General features: G+C 42.0%; 1 protein-coding gene across 4 annotated transcripts in view; it reads left to right on the top strand.

Moving 5' to 3' along the window:
• IGF2BP3 (insulin like growth factor 2 mRNA binding protein 3) overlaps positions 1-14,895 on the top strand; it is a 115,823-nt gene that overhangs the window by 89,827 nt on the left and 11,101 nt on the right. For 3 of the 4 annotated variants that reach the window (XM_080611978.1, XM_080611976.1, XM_080611975.1), the window contains one exon: positions 14,537-14,656. In XM_080611978.1, coding sequence (XP_080468104.1) covers positions 14,537-14,656 — 120 coding nt within the window. The remainder of the gene's footprint in view (positions 1-14,536; positions 14,657-14,895) is intronic. The other variant, XM_080611977.1, reaches the window with a different exon arrangement.

Raw genomic sequence — 14,895 nt, 5'->3', positions numbered from 1 at the left:
AAAAGTGTAGAAGCATTGCAGGTGGAAGGACCATGCTCTCTGAGCTGTCTCTTGCTCCTGTTCATACTGTATGCTCAGTCCCCTGAATAAGCTATCACTACAGATAGTCTAGAAGTATGAGAAGTTAACATGCAAAAAAAGGGGGATAAACTTTGGCTTTTTTTTGGAGGTTGGCTTGGTACCAAGACAGCCCCTAAATGTGATACTAAGGGCTTCTGAAATAAGTGCATGGACAACTGAAATGTATCTCACCTTTTCTTTCTTACTTCTGACCTTGGCTGGAAAAAGAGCAGGTGGTTCTGTGAGCTTCAGGCAAGTCAGCCCCTCTGGTTACTGTCTCTTGCTGGGGAGAGGAAACAGAAGTACGAGTTTATCTTTTAATGGTTGTGGTTTTCAAGAAAAGAAAGTTTCCATAGTTTATTCTTTTTTTTACTCTATTTGACAAAGACTTTAAAGTCGTGTTTGTGCATGAAGTTAGTTTCTGTAATGTCTGAGGTTTATGCCTCTTAATCTTTCTTTTTTTCCTCTACCAGAAGGATTTTTAAGACAGTGATTAGATAAGGTATGGGGACATGTAGAAGTAGAAAGCAAAAGAAAAGAGCTGTCTACATTTTGAAGAAGAAATGGAAACAATTTGAAAGGCTGAAGGCAGCTGCAGGGGGGGATCTAGGAGAGCTCATAAGGGATTTAAAAACAAAATTAGTAAAAAATAATCTGTGTAAGTAAAAGAGGCTTCAGAGAAAGAATGTTTTAGAAGCATTAATAAAGAAATCACAGGGAGACTTTATGTCCATTCAGCTATAAGCTATTCATTACCAAGTTCCTTGTTCTGGCAAAAGCATTTGAGCAACTCAAGTCCCTTGAGCTTGTTTGGAGTGGATGTTCTTGTACGCTTGGGAGCACTGGTTAGCTGGCACTGAGGATATCCCTTTCAGGCAGCTGGAAATCCTTTCTGAAAGTGCTGCTGGTATCAGGGTGTAAGAAGTGAATCCTGCTGCTTCCTTGCTTACTTTTGCCGGTCAAAATTTTGCCTTCTGCTCAGGGCTGGACACGGGTGGCTGTTCCCTGTTTAGCTGAGCAGAGGCGTGTTCCTCAGCAATTTCAACTGCACTGTTAACAAGGGCCTCTTGGCATATAGTGTCATTGAAATCTTTTTATGAATGTGTGCTTACAAACCATACAGTGAGCCCTGGGACCCCACTATGATGTGCTTGAGGGTTATGAAGCTGTTGTTTTAATATCTTTGTATGAATCCTTTTTTCACCTTGTTGTGGGGATGGACTCAAAAGTGGCTCTCCTTTGGGTCAGAAGAGGTAGGTGGGTGAGATTTCTGCATTTGCAGAAGAGTTTCCATTTGGACCTGATCCCTTATATGTACTATGTTCTCATGACAAGGTGTTGCCGAGACCTTGTGTAGGACTTGTTCCCAAAGAAACTGAGGTGTCATCTGAGTTATTGAAACAAGTGTCTGTCACATTCCTGATGCTGCTTTTTCATATGGGTGGAAAGAGAAGAATCTGCGTAGTAAACAGATCTAGGATTTTGTTATATTGCTAGAGCCTGAAGTGACAGGTCTGAACACCCATATATTCAGCCGTGGCCAAGTATTCCTAAAATGGAGTATTCAGGAACTTGGGAATGAGTAATTGGATAAGTTTAGCTGTGTTACTGTGAGCTTTGTGATACTTCATCCTATCCCTCTTCGTGCAACTCTTTTTAAGGCATTTTTAACAAGAGCATAAACACTGTTATCCAGCTGCTACAGGAATAGTCCAGTATCACAGACTTAGGAGATGGTGATGTTATCAGACGCTGGTTTGCATTTAATGTCTTGGACTGGGTCATGTTCAGAAGAACAATTTCAATGTGACTGAGATACCTCGTTCTCAGTGTTCCACCTCCATGATCCTTCACAATGGTGTGTAACACTGATGTCTTATTGTGTGGAGCCTCCTCTTAATTAATGTAATGAGATCCAGTTTCTGTCTCACTAGGAACCTGATTGTTGCTTTACCGTTTGTCCTGGCAGTGGAGTCTATGCAGGAAAGCACAGGCTGCCTTTGGTCCTTGTCTGTGTACAGGTGTAATAAACGTGTGTGCGCATCAGCTGCACATGGCTAACAGAGTCTGAGTGCTGCATCTAGTGCAGGCTAGCCATTTGATTATTTATATTTAGCTATCACTAGCAATAATACTTTATGCTGCATCTGTATCATTTATTTGCAAAGTCCAAGCTCTGTTTGCTTGCTTAAAGCGCTCACTTTTGTGTAGCCGCTTAAAATGGGTGCAATGGAATTGCATATTGTGTCTTGATTCCTGAATTTTCCTGTCTCTTTTTGCAGAAGTCAACATCTGTGTACTTTTCTCTGGCCTCCTAAAGTGCAAGCAAATGGGAACATGTGGGAATCACTGAAATATTCCAAGGTTTAATGGAAATGTAGGACTTCAGAAATGTCTCAGTTAATAATATCAGGAGCTAAAACCTCTTTTTACTGTCACATGGGCATGATTTTCTGTTATGATCCTGGTGATATGACAGAATTAATGGGGTTTTTTCATGAATATGTGCCCTTGTGTGAGTAAACTTAACTCTGCACTTAAATGCTTGTGTGTCGCAGTTCTGAAACAATCACAGACAGTTTTGTTAGCCTGCCCACTGTCACTCAGGATGAGCATCATGACCTGAGCACCTGCACAAAGAATGGGGATTTGTATGACGACAGTGAGATACTGCAGAAGCAGATATGCCCCGAGCTTATGTTTTCCAGAAGATATGTTACCACAAAAAAATGTTTTGGAAAGTATGTCAGCCTAACTGCTTCAGATGTGGTGTTTTACTGCTCAAAGCTGTCTTGATGAAGTCGTTGCTTCTGTCTCCTGAACTCTGGGGAGAATATACACATACTTGTCTTCCAAGAATAGAAGCTTGTTCCCATGCAACACTAAAAATTTTAAAGCTCCAAAAATATGAGAAATCTTTGTCTTAAAGTTCAACTGTGCAGTCATGCAATCACACCACCTGGCTCATCCACTGGGGTTAAGTGGGTAGCACCCTTTTTATAATTGAAACTTTGTGTGTTTCGTTGTACATCTGACTGCATTGCTTTTGTAGCCTTTGGGTCTGAAATTTGGCATCCCAAGGGTATGGGAGAAGGTAGGCTAACTTGTGGAGGGCTCATCCTGCACTTCAGTGTCCTGAAACAGGGTGGTAGAATTAATTCTCTTGCTATCTATTGCATGGCAGATATACTGGAATATATAGGAAGGTAAGAAGTGTTTTTTGTTCCTCAAGAGGAGTTGATGCTGGTTGCTGTCCTGCATCTGTAAGGTCCTGTAAGAGATGGCTGAACTGCTGCGTGAAAGTTAGCTAAGGTGAAGAGATGTGCCTCTGCTTGCAGTAAGACTGCTTTTTCTACTGGTCTTTTTGCACAACAATTGTAGCTTCCTGAGTCAATACCCTCAAAAAAGCACTCTTTCTAACCTTTCCTTGAGCCTCACAATTAATTCTCAGGTTATGTGGTGTGCATATAAGCTTCTGGGGGGGGTGTGGTGTGGTGGTGGTGGAAGAAAGTGTGTGTGTGGGATAGGTAGTTTCCTACAGTAAACAAAACCAAGAAATCAAGCCACCCTTTTCTGATCACAAAAAACCATCTTGGACACCTAGGCTGATAGGTTGCTTTCCTTTATTCTTTTTGCTGTCTCCTGAAGCTTTTTGTTGCAGGTGAGAAATATGTCAATGGAAAACTTTCTCCTTAGAAGATGTGATCAAGAAAGAGATTCCTTCTTTATTCTCCAGTAATTTTCTATAATAATAATAATAGTAAAGAAGAGATCTTCGATATCACATAGATGTAAGAGAAGAAATAACTGTATTGTGCTTTTGGTGGGAAAGGAAAGTAAAATGAAAAACTGGTTCATTTGAGGGCCTTCATTTGATGCCCTTCATTTGATGCCCTGAGCATAGATGAGAGAGACAAGGAAGAGGAAAAACTGTCCTATGTTTCCAGGTACATTGACTCTAAATTGATGGTATGTTGGGCTCCTTTGGATGTCTGGGTTTGAAAGGATTAGCTCGTGCAACTGTTACACCTAAACTACTCAGGGGTAGCAATGTATGTACACCTATAATGTGTGTAGTTGTAAGTGGCTTTGCCCTAATTTGGATAGCTTGTTAAGCAGGAGATTTTGTGAGCAGCTGTCCTATGGTCAAAAGAGGATGTGGTTTTCGGGGATGAAGAAAGATTTGCCAGTGTTTGTACAAAATGGTTTTATATCAATGAAATGAAAACCATACGTGTGCAAGCATGCAGAGTCTTGAGGAGGGCACTATAGGACAACAGCGTTGTCTGGAAAAACCTACTACCAGCTGATTAGGCTTCTTTTGAAGCTTCTAACCTCAGTGCCTTGAATACACCTTTCCTGCTGCTTAGTTTCTTAAATTCATTAAAGATGCATTTTTGACAACTAAGACATTTGCTCCATGGTACATAACATTGTGGGATTGTTCTGCCCCACGGAGAAAATGGTTGGTCCTCCCACTACCTCAAAGTCTTATGCTCCTACCATGCTGTGTTGGCAGGGAGCTATGTCCAGAGTAGCCAGAAACTGTTCTGCCTCTGGAGATGCACTGGCCCCCAGTGAGGGAAGCAGAAATGCAGTTGGCACTGTGTGATGTACAAAGATCTGGCAAGTTGACAGTTGGTATGGTTCTTTTTTCCTGAGGTGTTGAAGCCTCCAGTTATTCTTAATAGCACTTTCCACAGTTCTGAGGTTGTCAGAATGCAAATAGGATCTCTCACTAACTAGTAATGCACGCTTTAAAAATGAAAATGGCTTCTTCCTCACTGCAGGTTTGGGTACGTGTGATATTTATACTTCCTTGGGACAAGAGAGAAGAATTTTTGTTGGTACTATGCTACCAGATTCTTCTCATGGGAAGAAGATTTAATTGGCGTTCCCTTGAACATCGCAGACTCCCAGGCTCTAAGTACCAGGCTCAGCATCTTCTGGATGTTAAACTAAATGGGAAATTTAATTCCTTAAGGACCCAGATAATATTTACTTACTAGACTGTGCTGAGCTCCTTCTGGCCAGAAACAAAAATAGGTCAAGTCCTCATTCTGGTGTACATGGCTCCATCTCTGGCTGGTTTGTTCATTAAACATAATGGAACAATAAGCGACCTTTCTGTGTTTTCACAGCCTGTTTTCCTTGCAGCTGCCAAGGAATCTGAGCAGTGTCTTTGTAAACCAGAGCTGATGAATACCTGTATCTTTTCAAAGCCACAGATTTCCTGGGCAACTTCTAAGAGTTTGGAGTACCCATGTGGCTGGTGCGTCACAGCCATGATTTTTTGAAGTGGAAATGTTGCTGTATGTTCGCAGTGTTGCAATACCAAATACCTGTGTTTGCTGCTTGTGAATGACCAGCAAAATTCTTGCTTACGTAGTTTCACAATCTGTTCCTTATGTTGATTCCTGCTTTTGGCTGTCTATTCAGAATGAAAGGTGGCAGATTGCATTTTTTGGCATTGTGGCCAATCAGATTTTGCAAAAACAAAAAGTTCATGCCATGTTCAGAAATATGTCAGACCTGTTCCTGCTTGTGAAATGCCTTATAACCAGCCTGCCAGAAAACGTTCCTTCTCTGCTTCTGCGTTTTCTACCCCCTCATTCCTGGCTAGGTTTTCATGTTGGAAACACTTCTGGTAGGTGCGGTCCTGTTGATGACTTCTAGTACTCTGAGGAGATCCCTGTGGCTTGCCAGGTAGAAGACAATGGTGATGAAAAGTACTAAAGTTGAGAGCCAAGAAGTGAAGTGAGTCGTAGTACTAAGTGAGATGATTTTAGTAGGGTTTCACATAAGGTACTGACCACTGTGTAATAACCAGCTGTGTCTGAGTTTCAGGTGTTGAAATGCAGTAGTCCCCAGATTGGAAATGCAGACAGGGGTTATCTGTTATGTTTTCAACTAAGGGGAGAGGACCAGCTCAGCTAGCTAGACAGAGTTCCCTCCAGCACAATGTGCTTTCTGGGTGTCCAGGACTGTTGTTGGGGGGGACAGGTATAGCTGCATGGCTTTTCCGTGAGCTGATTCCTCAGAAAGGGTCATGCTCTTGGTTCATCTAGTGACATGAGTGCTTCTTAGGTCATGCAACAGTAACACCTGCAGGCTAAGGGGGAGCCAGCTGTGCTCTGAACACAGCAGGCGTTCACCAGCTACCAGCCTAGAGATCTTGACGGCTGAGGGAGGTGGCATGATGATCTCCTGGCCACACCAGAAGGCTGCTGCAAATGTGATGTCGAAGCTGGTGTGGGGGAGTTCCTTGTTGTACTTGGAAATCCTTCCCACCACTCCTCTGCCTCTCACATCAATCTGGGATTCATGTGAAGATGAAGCCCTGGGTGGATGGTGGCAATACAGCTTGTGCATGGGAAAACGGGTGATGCTTCAGGGTGTCCGGAGGAAAGTTAAAAATACACATTGCTGCTATTAATTTATGTTTTCCTAACTCTTGAATGACTGAATTCAGCAGTGAAGAGCTCTGTTACCTTCTGTGTATAGTCCTGGCTTTTCAGGGAGTGAATATGGCAGGAAAATTCTAACTCACAGCATGGGCTTAAATTTGTTCTAAGTAAACCCAGAAAGCTTGGAGGCTGGGAGGAGGTCAGGCTTCACTTTAGCCTACCCTGGCAGCACTAATTTAGCCGATGTACAAGATGGTGACCCCAAGAGGTATTTACAAGGATGTTGTAAAACTGTTGATCATGTTAGACATATCTACCAAGACTTTAAATAGGTTTTCCTTAATGAGCCTCTTGTTTCCAACAAAGGCTTAAACTTTAAGTGTCACTATTGGAAAATGAATACATTAGAATTTCTTTCACTGATGTCAAAAGCTTATTTTTTATTAATGCATTGAATCCTACTGGAATGTGTTCAAGGATACTTGGCTTAAAGTTGGTTTCCCCTTGCTGCAAGTTTTCATTACTAAATAAATAAGAGCATTTAGCATAGCTGTAGGCCAGGATAATTCTTCACAGTGCATTGCAAAAACATGGTTTAAATTTTGGCTTTGGGTCTGGTAGGGGGTTTGAATAAAATGATACCTCATTTCCTGACAAAACTTAGGGTATTCTGAAGACCAAGTGAGTCATCTGTAACTCTGCCTTGCCTTGGTGATGGTGATCCTGGCAGTTAGGTAGGGGAATAATGGCAAAAGAGAATTTAATGCAGTCATCTATTAGTTGTATGTTTACTTTACACAGTGGATTTGTTTACTGTTTAAAAACAAAGAACCACCAGTAATCCTCTAAGCTAGATGGTAGCCAAACATTGGCTGAGAATGTTCCATGAAGGCTTAAAATAGCTTTTAATTATTTCCCTTGCAGCTAAAAAAAAAAAAAATCATGCTGGCTAGAAATGGATAACATGACTTTGTGACTTAAAATAAATGTCTTATTCTAAGGTAATTCATTTGCAATGCATTTAGAGTAAATGAAAACATGTACTGGAGATGCATAATGGGCATAGAAACCAGCAAAGATCTGATTCTGTTCCCATTGATGTCTGGCACAAAATCCTATTTACTTCAGTGGGTACAGTATTTTTAAAGATTTACAGCCTTATCCCAAATGTTGCCATGGATTTACCAACCACACGCGTTTGATGGAGCAAGGGGTCTATGGAGACACTTAAAAACATGACTGGAAATAAATTCGTGCTGTTGGCAGGCTTGCAGAAAAAGACTGAGATTAATGCTGAAGTTAATATGAGGGACATAAATAACAAACATGTCCCCTCACCAGCCCTGCAGTGGGTGAGATCACATGCTCATAGTGACTGGGGGAGTTGTGGACTGACCAAGCAGCAACATCAGATGAAAGGAAGAAAAGGGGATTTGTCTTGGGAAGGAACAGAGGAGGCAAAACTTTTATGTTGGTGTGTTTGTTGGTTGTGGGGGGTTTTTTTTTGTGTTTTTTTTTTTTTGTGTTTTTTTTTTTTTTTTTTTTTGTTTGTTTGTTTTTTTTTTTTTTTTTTTGGGGGGGGGGGTTAGATTATTATTTATCTATTTTTAAATACAATTTCCCAAATTCAGTGTCTACTTCCCCAACTCTGGTGGTTTCAGACCTACTTTTTTTACCTCCCACGATCCATCTGAAGAATCATAGCTTCATTTTTCTGAGTCTTCATCCTTGCATGGCCGTGCTTTGGCTGTTATGCAAGTGCAAGACGAGAAGGAATGCTTTGCCTTTTGATGACCTACTGGGTAAGGGAAAAAGCTCTTCTTCCTGTGTGTGATTTTGGGCAGTTTGTAGGACTGATGCACCAGGCCTTGGCAGAAGTGTTACAGTAAGCTTATCCCAAAGGCACCCTATTGGTGCTCTACAGATCTTTTGCAAGCAAAAGTTGCAGAAATAAGAGTGAATCTGCAAATTTTCTTGGCTGGAAGTCCTCAGCTTGTAGCTCTGCTGTGGACCAGTAGCTCTTGTGTAAGGGAGGGCATGGGGCAATATCCCAAGGAGGGGAAGAGCCTCATCACAGCTGAGGCTCTGAAAACTAAGAAATGTCTGTTCTGCTAAGTCAGTTTGCAAAGAGTAAACTATAACATGGTAGGGATGACAGCAGAGAAGTGATTCTCCTGGGAAAGTCTTCTGTATAGGGCTGTGGAGTCTGGTTGGAGTGAAGGGAACCATCCTGATGGTACCTGCAGCGCAGGGGCTCTAGGAGAGCCCAGTAGTGTAATAGGGAAGCAGCCAGGGGTTACAGGATTTAGTAATGGAAGAGGCTAGGTCTTGGGTGGAGGTGGTGGGAATTTAAAAGAGAAACACTTGACATGGTCTGTTAGGCTAGGGGACAGATGGCTGGTGTTCAGGGACTTGCAGGAGGTATGGAAGGAGGTGTAGCCAAGCTGCCACAGGAAAAACTGTTGAAGTAGACTACAACGTTAGAGCTCCTGGTGTGCAGAAGCAGTTGCTTAGCTTCATCCAGTGGGGTAGATTAATTTACGTCTCTGTGTTAGATCACTGTTTTCAACCCTAATTTAAATGAGCAAGCAGGAAATCTGATTTGACTTATCAAGTTTTACATCTGTACTTTAGTTACCTTTTTGAAAGCCTTAGTGTAGTCTGTGCCACCACAGCTACCCTTTGCTAACATGGTGAATATATTTAAACAAATACGCAGTTTACCATTTGCTTTGGTTCATTTTTTCCATTTTCTGTTAAAAAATGATGAGTGGTCTTCTTATTTTTGATTAATTTTTATCTTCTGATTTTCATCAGGCTACGTTTGGGTGGAAATTGGAATCCAACTAATGAACAAAACCAACATTTAAAATTGATTTTATTAGTTAAATGTGCTGGATAAAGATGATGGCAGGGGGCTTGGAACTAGAGGATCTTAAGGTCCTTTCCAACCCTAACTATTCTCTGATTCTATGATTCTATGAAAAATGCTTATTAAGCCTGGTTTGTGTCTAAAGCATACTGACTTTTGTAGAAACAAAGCATGTATATCGGCTGTTTATGAACTGAATTAATTGTTCCTGGTCACTGTGCTTTTCAGGAATCTGTTTCTTAGAGCTAAGAAACCTTGGTTTCTGAATTTTGATTTCTGGACGGGTTTTTTGGGGTTTTTTTTATTTAATTCTAAGAAATAAGTTCTCCATCTGACTCAACATCCTGGTGTTGTCTGTGTGTCCCAGCTACATGAGACACTTTTCTTCCCAGAGAGAGTCCTCCTGCCTCATGGCCTGGAAGCGTGTGTAGCTTGCTTTATGTTGTTTGGACCTGCTCAGTGTTAGGGTGGACTAGTCCTGAGCCTGTCCCACAAATATTGCTAGGGCAGAAGAAGTGGTCTGCTCATCACAGACCTCTGAGACAGTTACTTGTGAATTCTGGTGGATGTATGGACCATCCATCTTGGAGAACCTTGGTTACTTAGAATCATAGAATAGTCAGGGTTGCAAAGGAAATTAAGATCACCTAGTTCCAACCACCCTGCCATGGGCAGGGACACCCCACACTAAACCATGCCACCCAAGGCCTCATCCAACCTGGCCTTGAACACCGCCAGGAATGGAGCATTCACAACTTCCCTGGACAACCCATTCCAGTGCCTCACCACCCTTACAGTAAAGAATTTCTTCCTTATATCCAATCTAAACTTCCTCTGCTAAAGTTTTAACCCGTTACCCCTTGTCCTGTCACTACAGTTCCTGATGAAGAGTCCATCCCCAGCATCCTCACAGGCCCCCTTCAGATACTGGAAGGCTTCTATGAGGTCTCCACGCAGCTTCTCTTCTCCAGGCTGAACAGCCCCAACTTTCTCAGCCTGTCTTCATATGGGAGGTGCTCCAGTCCCCTGATCATCCTCGTGGCCTCCTCTGGACTTGTTCCAACAGTTCCATGTCCTTTTTATGTTGAGGACAGCAGAACTGCACACAACACTGCAAGTGAGGTCTCACGAGAGCAGAGTAGAGGGGCAGGATCACCTCCTTTGACCTGCTGGTCACACTTCTCTTGATGCAGCCCAGGATACGGTTGGCTTTCTGGGCTGCGAGCGCACACTGAAGCCGGCTCATGTTCATTTTCTCATCGACCAACACCCCCAAATCCTTCTCTGCAGGGCTGCTCTGAATCTCTTCTCTGCCCAACCTGTAGCTGTGCCTTCTTTACTTATTTACTGCCTTTTTTACTTACTTACTTATGTACTTATTTAAAAGATTTATTTTTTTACATATATCTGTCAGTTCTCAGGGCTGGGCTGGTTTTGAATAAACTATTTTCTTATGTGGGGAGACAATAAAGTGAATGGGGAAGAGGACAAAATTGCACAGAATTCTCCATATACAGGAGACCTTACTGTTGTCAAAATTAGTGATTAATACCATGACTTAATGAACTTTGCAACTCCAGTTCTTTAACATTTAGACTGAAAAGTATTTAAATTTGTAACTATACCGTAAAGGCCTTTAAAATTATGAGGTAAAAAAGAGGAATTGCAGGATGCTTTCTAGCGTCATTACAGACAGATATTCTCCAAGAGATAAACATATATAGATATAAATTTTAGTTTTTAAATTTTAAGTATATGTTTAAGCAAACTTGGCCTTGTAAAGTGACTGAACGTTGAAGCTCAGATTTCACACAGTGGGAAATCAGCTTCCTAAATTTAGTACATCTAACATATGTTTAAGATCTAGGAATCTATTTCTGATATAATTCATGCTCAAAGTTCCTGGAAAGCTCTATGACTTATGTGGCATGGCATGGGGAAGATTAAATTATAGCTGATTTTCTTCTATCCTAAGATCCCCAGAAGCATCTGGAAGATGGATGAGTGGTGTAGTCATTGCATTATGTTTTGATGTGTTTCTTTTGGAGGATAGTCTTCCAGTAAATACAAAAGGATTTTAAAATTATTGTGGGTAAGAAGGTGGACAGATAATAAATTGAACTTGGTGTTGTTATACTCTCTTAAAAGCCTTAGCTAGACTTGATTTCTGCCAGAAGGAAAAAGAAAGAGCTGTTGTGTTTGATGTTCATGCTTTAAAACAAATCCAGCAGGGTGGGTTTTTGAGTGGTTAAGAACCACTGTGGGTAAGGAAATTGAAGTAATTTCTCTAAATCCTGCATGACGTTACACTGGAGATGGATTTGGTTATACATATGTGCCACTGTGCTTCTGCAGGCAAGAATCTGAGAAATGACAACGTAGACACAGTTCCGTATCAACAGATTCTCCACTGCTCCCTAATAAACACCCATTACTATTACACCAGAATAGAAGTTTAACATTAAAGAGCCTCTCCCCAGAATAATAGTAAAGTCCTTTAGGAAAAATGTTGAAATGCATCAACAAGTCAAAACTGTGAGGAGGAGTGGGGGGAGAGGGCTACAGTGAGCTCACTGTACATTTGAAAAGACACATGTACACCTTCTGTCTTTCATTGCCTTGGCTGCCCATGTTTCACGTTTAAGGGTGAGGCAGCAGAAAGGAATTTCAGTGGTAAATTGAATCTAGCCAAGAAAGTGGCTTCAAATCAAGCTTTGGTAAGAGGAGAGGAAACCTGTGCTGCAGGCAGATGGGCAATGGAGGGAAGGCAGGGACTATCTGCAAAAAAGGTAATGAAGTTTGATTTGTTCTATGGTAGAGAAATGTCTGGAGGTGGGTTCAGGTAGAAGCTGTGTAAATTCTTGAAAATCGAGTCAAGTTACATGTTTTGTTTGTAGCAGTGCTATATGACTTAGCTGGGGAGTTCGTGTGTGTTAGCTCAAATCTAAACTGGAAGAGGGTGGCTGGAGTTGCACTTGGGAGGGAAGACTTTGGCACTGGCATTTTGCAGGAGCTGGAGGGTTGGTGGAGGTAGGGGTCAAGGAGATGAATGAGCAAGGGGTGGCTAAGCTGTCTTAATATGGGTCCTTGCAACACATTCGGAAAGAAGCCTAAATGCCTCATGAATTTCCATCCGTTTAGAAACAGTTTTCAGAAGAGATGAGATCAACCAGGTGTATCTAGAGTAGCGTTTCCACATTACTGGAAATCTTGCTGGATTCACAATGAACATGTAAAAGGGCTTACTATGAGTGTGCTCAAAGAATGTTTGTAATAATAGGAGGAGAAAGTAAGTAATCTTCTGGAAAGTGGTTTAACACACACTGAAATGACTGGTATCTTTCATTACTAACACGTTGTTTCAGGGCGTAGTTTTTGAGATCGTTTTAAACTGATCTGTAGGCAGATTGAAAGGTGCTCCTGTGCCCTGACCTAATTATTGTTGCTTCCTCCCTCCTTCCAGGACTGCCGCTTGTGCGGCTCTGGTTATTCAGGTCAGGGACCCGCTGTGCACCTTAAGAATCAGCTGGATCTGCAATCCTGCTGCCCACAAAGCACATAGGAGGGCAGTGGGGAGGTGGGTGTGGAGGGCTGCATCCTGTATCCAGGGAAAACGTGGGCTTAAACCAGCTTAAACTGACTGTGAATCCTGATGCCTTGTATGTGTGAAAACACAGGCTAAATTGTGTAACTGTTGAAAGCACCTAAAGCAACCAGCAGAATGTGTTTCTATTCTCAATATCCTATTTTGGGGTTTCTTCACCTGGTACATGGAGCTGTGCCTGGAATTTGTTTCCCCTGAGGTAACAGTTGACTTGTGTTTACCAAAAATAAAGTGGTAAGACTTGGAAACAAGCATTTTGTTCTGATTTGTTTACGGTTAATGCATCAGGACTTTGCTTCGCCTCAAAAGAAGTTACTGAAATTAAAAATAAGTGGAGAGAGCTTCTTTTAGGATTGCAGCTGCTTTTTGCTGTGTTGCATATAGCGTATCTTTTCCTGAAAATATCACTGAAAAAGCCGCTTCAGTGAGCTTCAGTATGTGGGTCTGTATCCCTACCAAAATATACAAGCAAGCAAAGCTCAACGAGCATGGTTGGTCCAACGTGCTCCACTCAGTGATGCTCAGGCTGGTCTGCATGGTGGGCTCTGAGAAAGTGAGGAATGACGATGGCTGTGTTGTCTTCAAATACCTCTTTGAAAATACGTAAGAGGGCTACATGGAGGAAGAAATACTTGAAATGGGGGGGAGTCCTAGTTCAAAGAAGGGCTCGAGTGAAATGCTTCTGAGAAGTAACCCTTACATGAGTGGATAGATTGATAGTACAGTGGCATAGTTGGTACTCAGCGGTGATCTGTTAGCCCAGGATGAGCTCTTCTGAGCTCATTCTGAGCTATTCTGGTAGAATAGTTATGGCTTATTGTGGCATATGTAACCCTGTGGTTTGATCATCGCTATGTAGCACGTAGAGAGGATCTCAAGTGTTATGCTGCTCTCTCCAGCTGGGGCGTCTGCTTGAAAGCAATAGGAAGCTGCAGTGGTGCCTGATACACAGTGGGTACAATGTTAGGGTCCTCTTGCTTTTGAGAACGCCTAATCTGGTGTTTAATTTACTAGCCTGCCTGAGGCCTGCTGCCAAGGCTCCAACTGTTGCATAATGTTACACAGGAGGAATCGCTGGCAGTTTTCAAGCTGGCTATCATTCCAGATCACTCCCACACAAAGGAAATTGTAGCGTAGATGTAACTCTGAGGGTTTTTGTGCTGCTCTCAGCACAATCCAAAATTAAAAAATAACTGGGAAAACTAGAAAGAGTTTGCCTGCTCAGGCTGTAGCCCTTCTGCTTTATAGCAGCCTCATCGGCAGAGCCTTGCATGGGGAAGAGCATCCAGTGACAGGTAGGAATGAAAAACCTCGCAAAGAAGCAACACCTCAATAATTTTTTTGAAGATCTTAGAGTTAAAATCGCAGGTATTTCATAAAAGATGAAAGAATCCTCTTTTGGCTTAAACTGTTCTTTCATGTTCTGTGGATTTTGTGATTCCCAGAAAAGCCATGCCCTTAATAATCAGACATCACAGGGCATCATAAGATTTCCCCCTTGTTTCCGTGCATGCCTGTTCAGTACCTGTTTTCCTGTCAGCCTGAATCGTAATGTTCAAAAACATTCACTGCATATTTCCTTCTTCCCCACAGCAACAGCCCGAGTCTGAGACTGTTCATCTGTTCATCCCAGCCTTGGCAGTTGGAGCTATTATTGGCAAGCAGGGACAGCACATCAAACAACTTTCTCGTTTTGCAGGCGCATCCATTAAGGTATTATTACACTGACTAACTTTCTGTCTTATTCTACGTGACACTCTCAGCAAGTTTGCACAAGCCGTGTTTTCGTGAATGTCCTCCCCCACTCCATGCTTAGAATGTGATATGATAAATGGTACATGTGTTTATAAATCATCTTTTAATCTTCCTTGAGACAAGATAATTAGAAGCATGTTTTCAAACGTCTCCTGAGGTGTGAAATATAAGCTGCAAAGAAAACTACTTTGGTGGTC

Source organism: Psittacula echo (assembly GCF_963264785.1).
Source record: "Psittacula echo genome assembly, chromosome: 2".
Taxonomy (NCBI): Eukaryota; Metazoa; Chordata; class Aves; order Psittaciformes; family Psittacidae; genus Psittacula; species Psittacula echo.
This window is presented reverse-complemented; position numbering and strand designations above follow the sequence as displayed.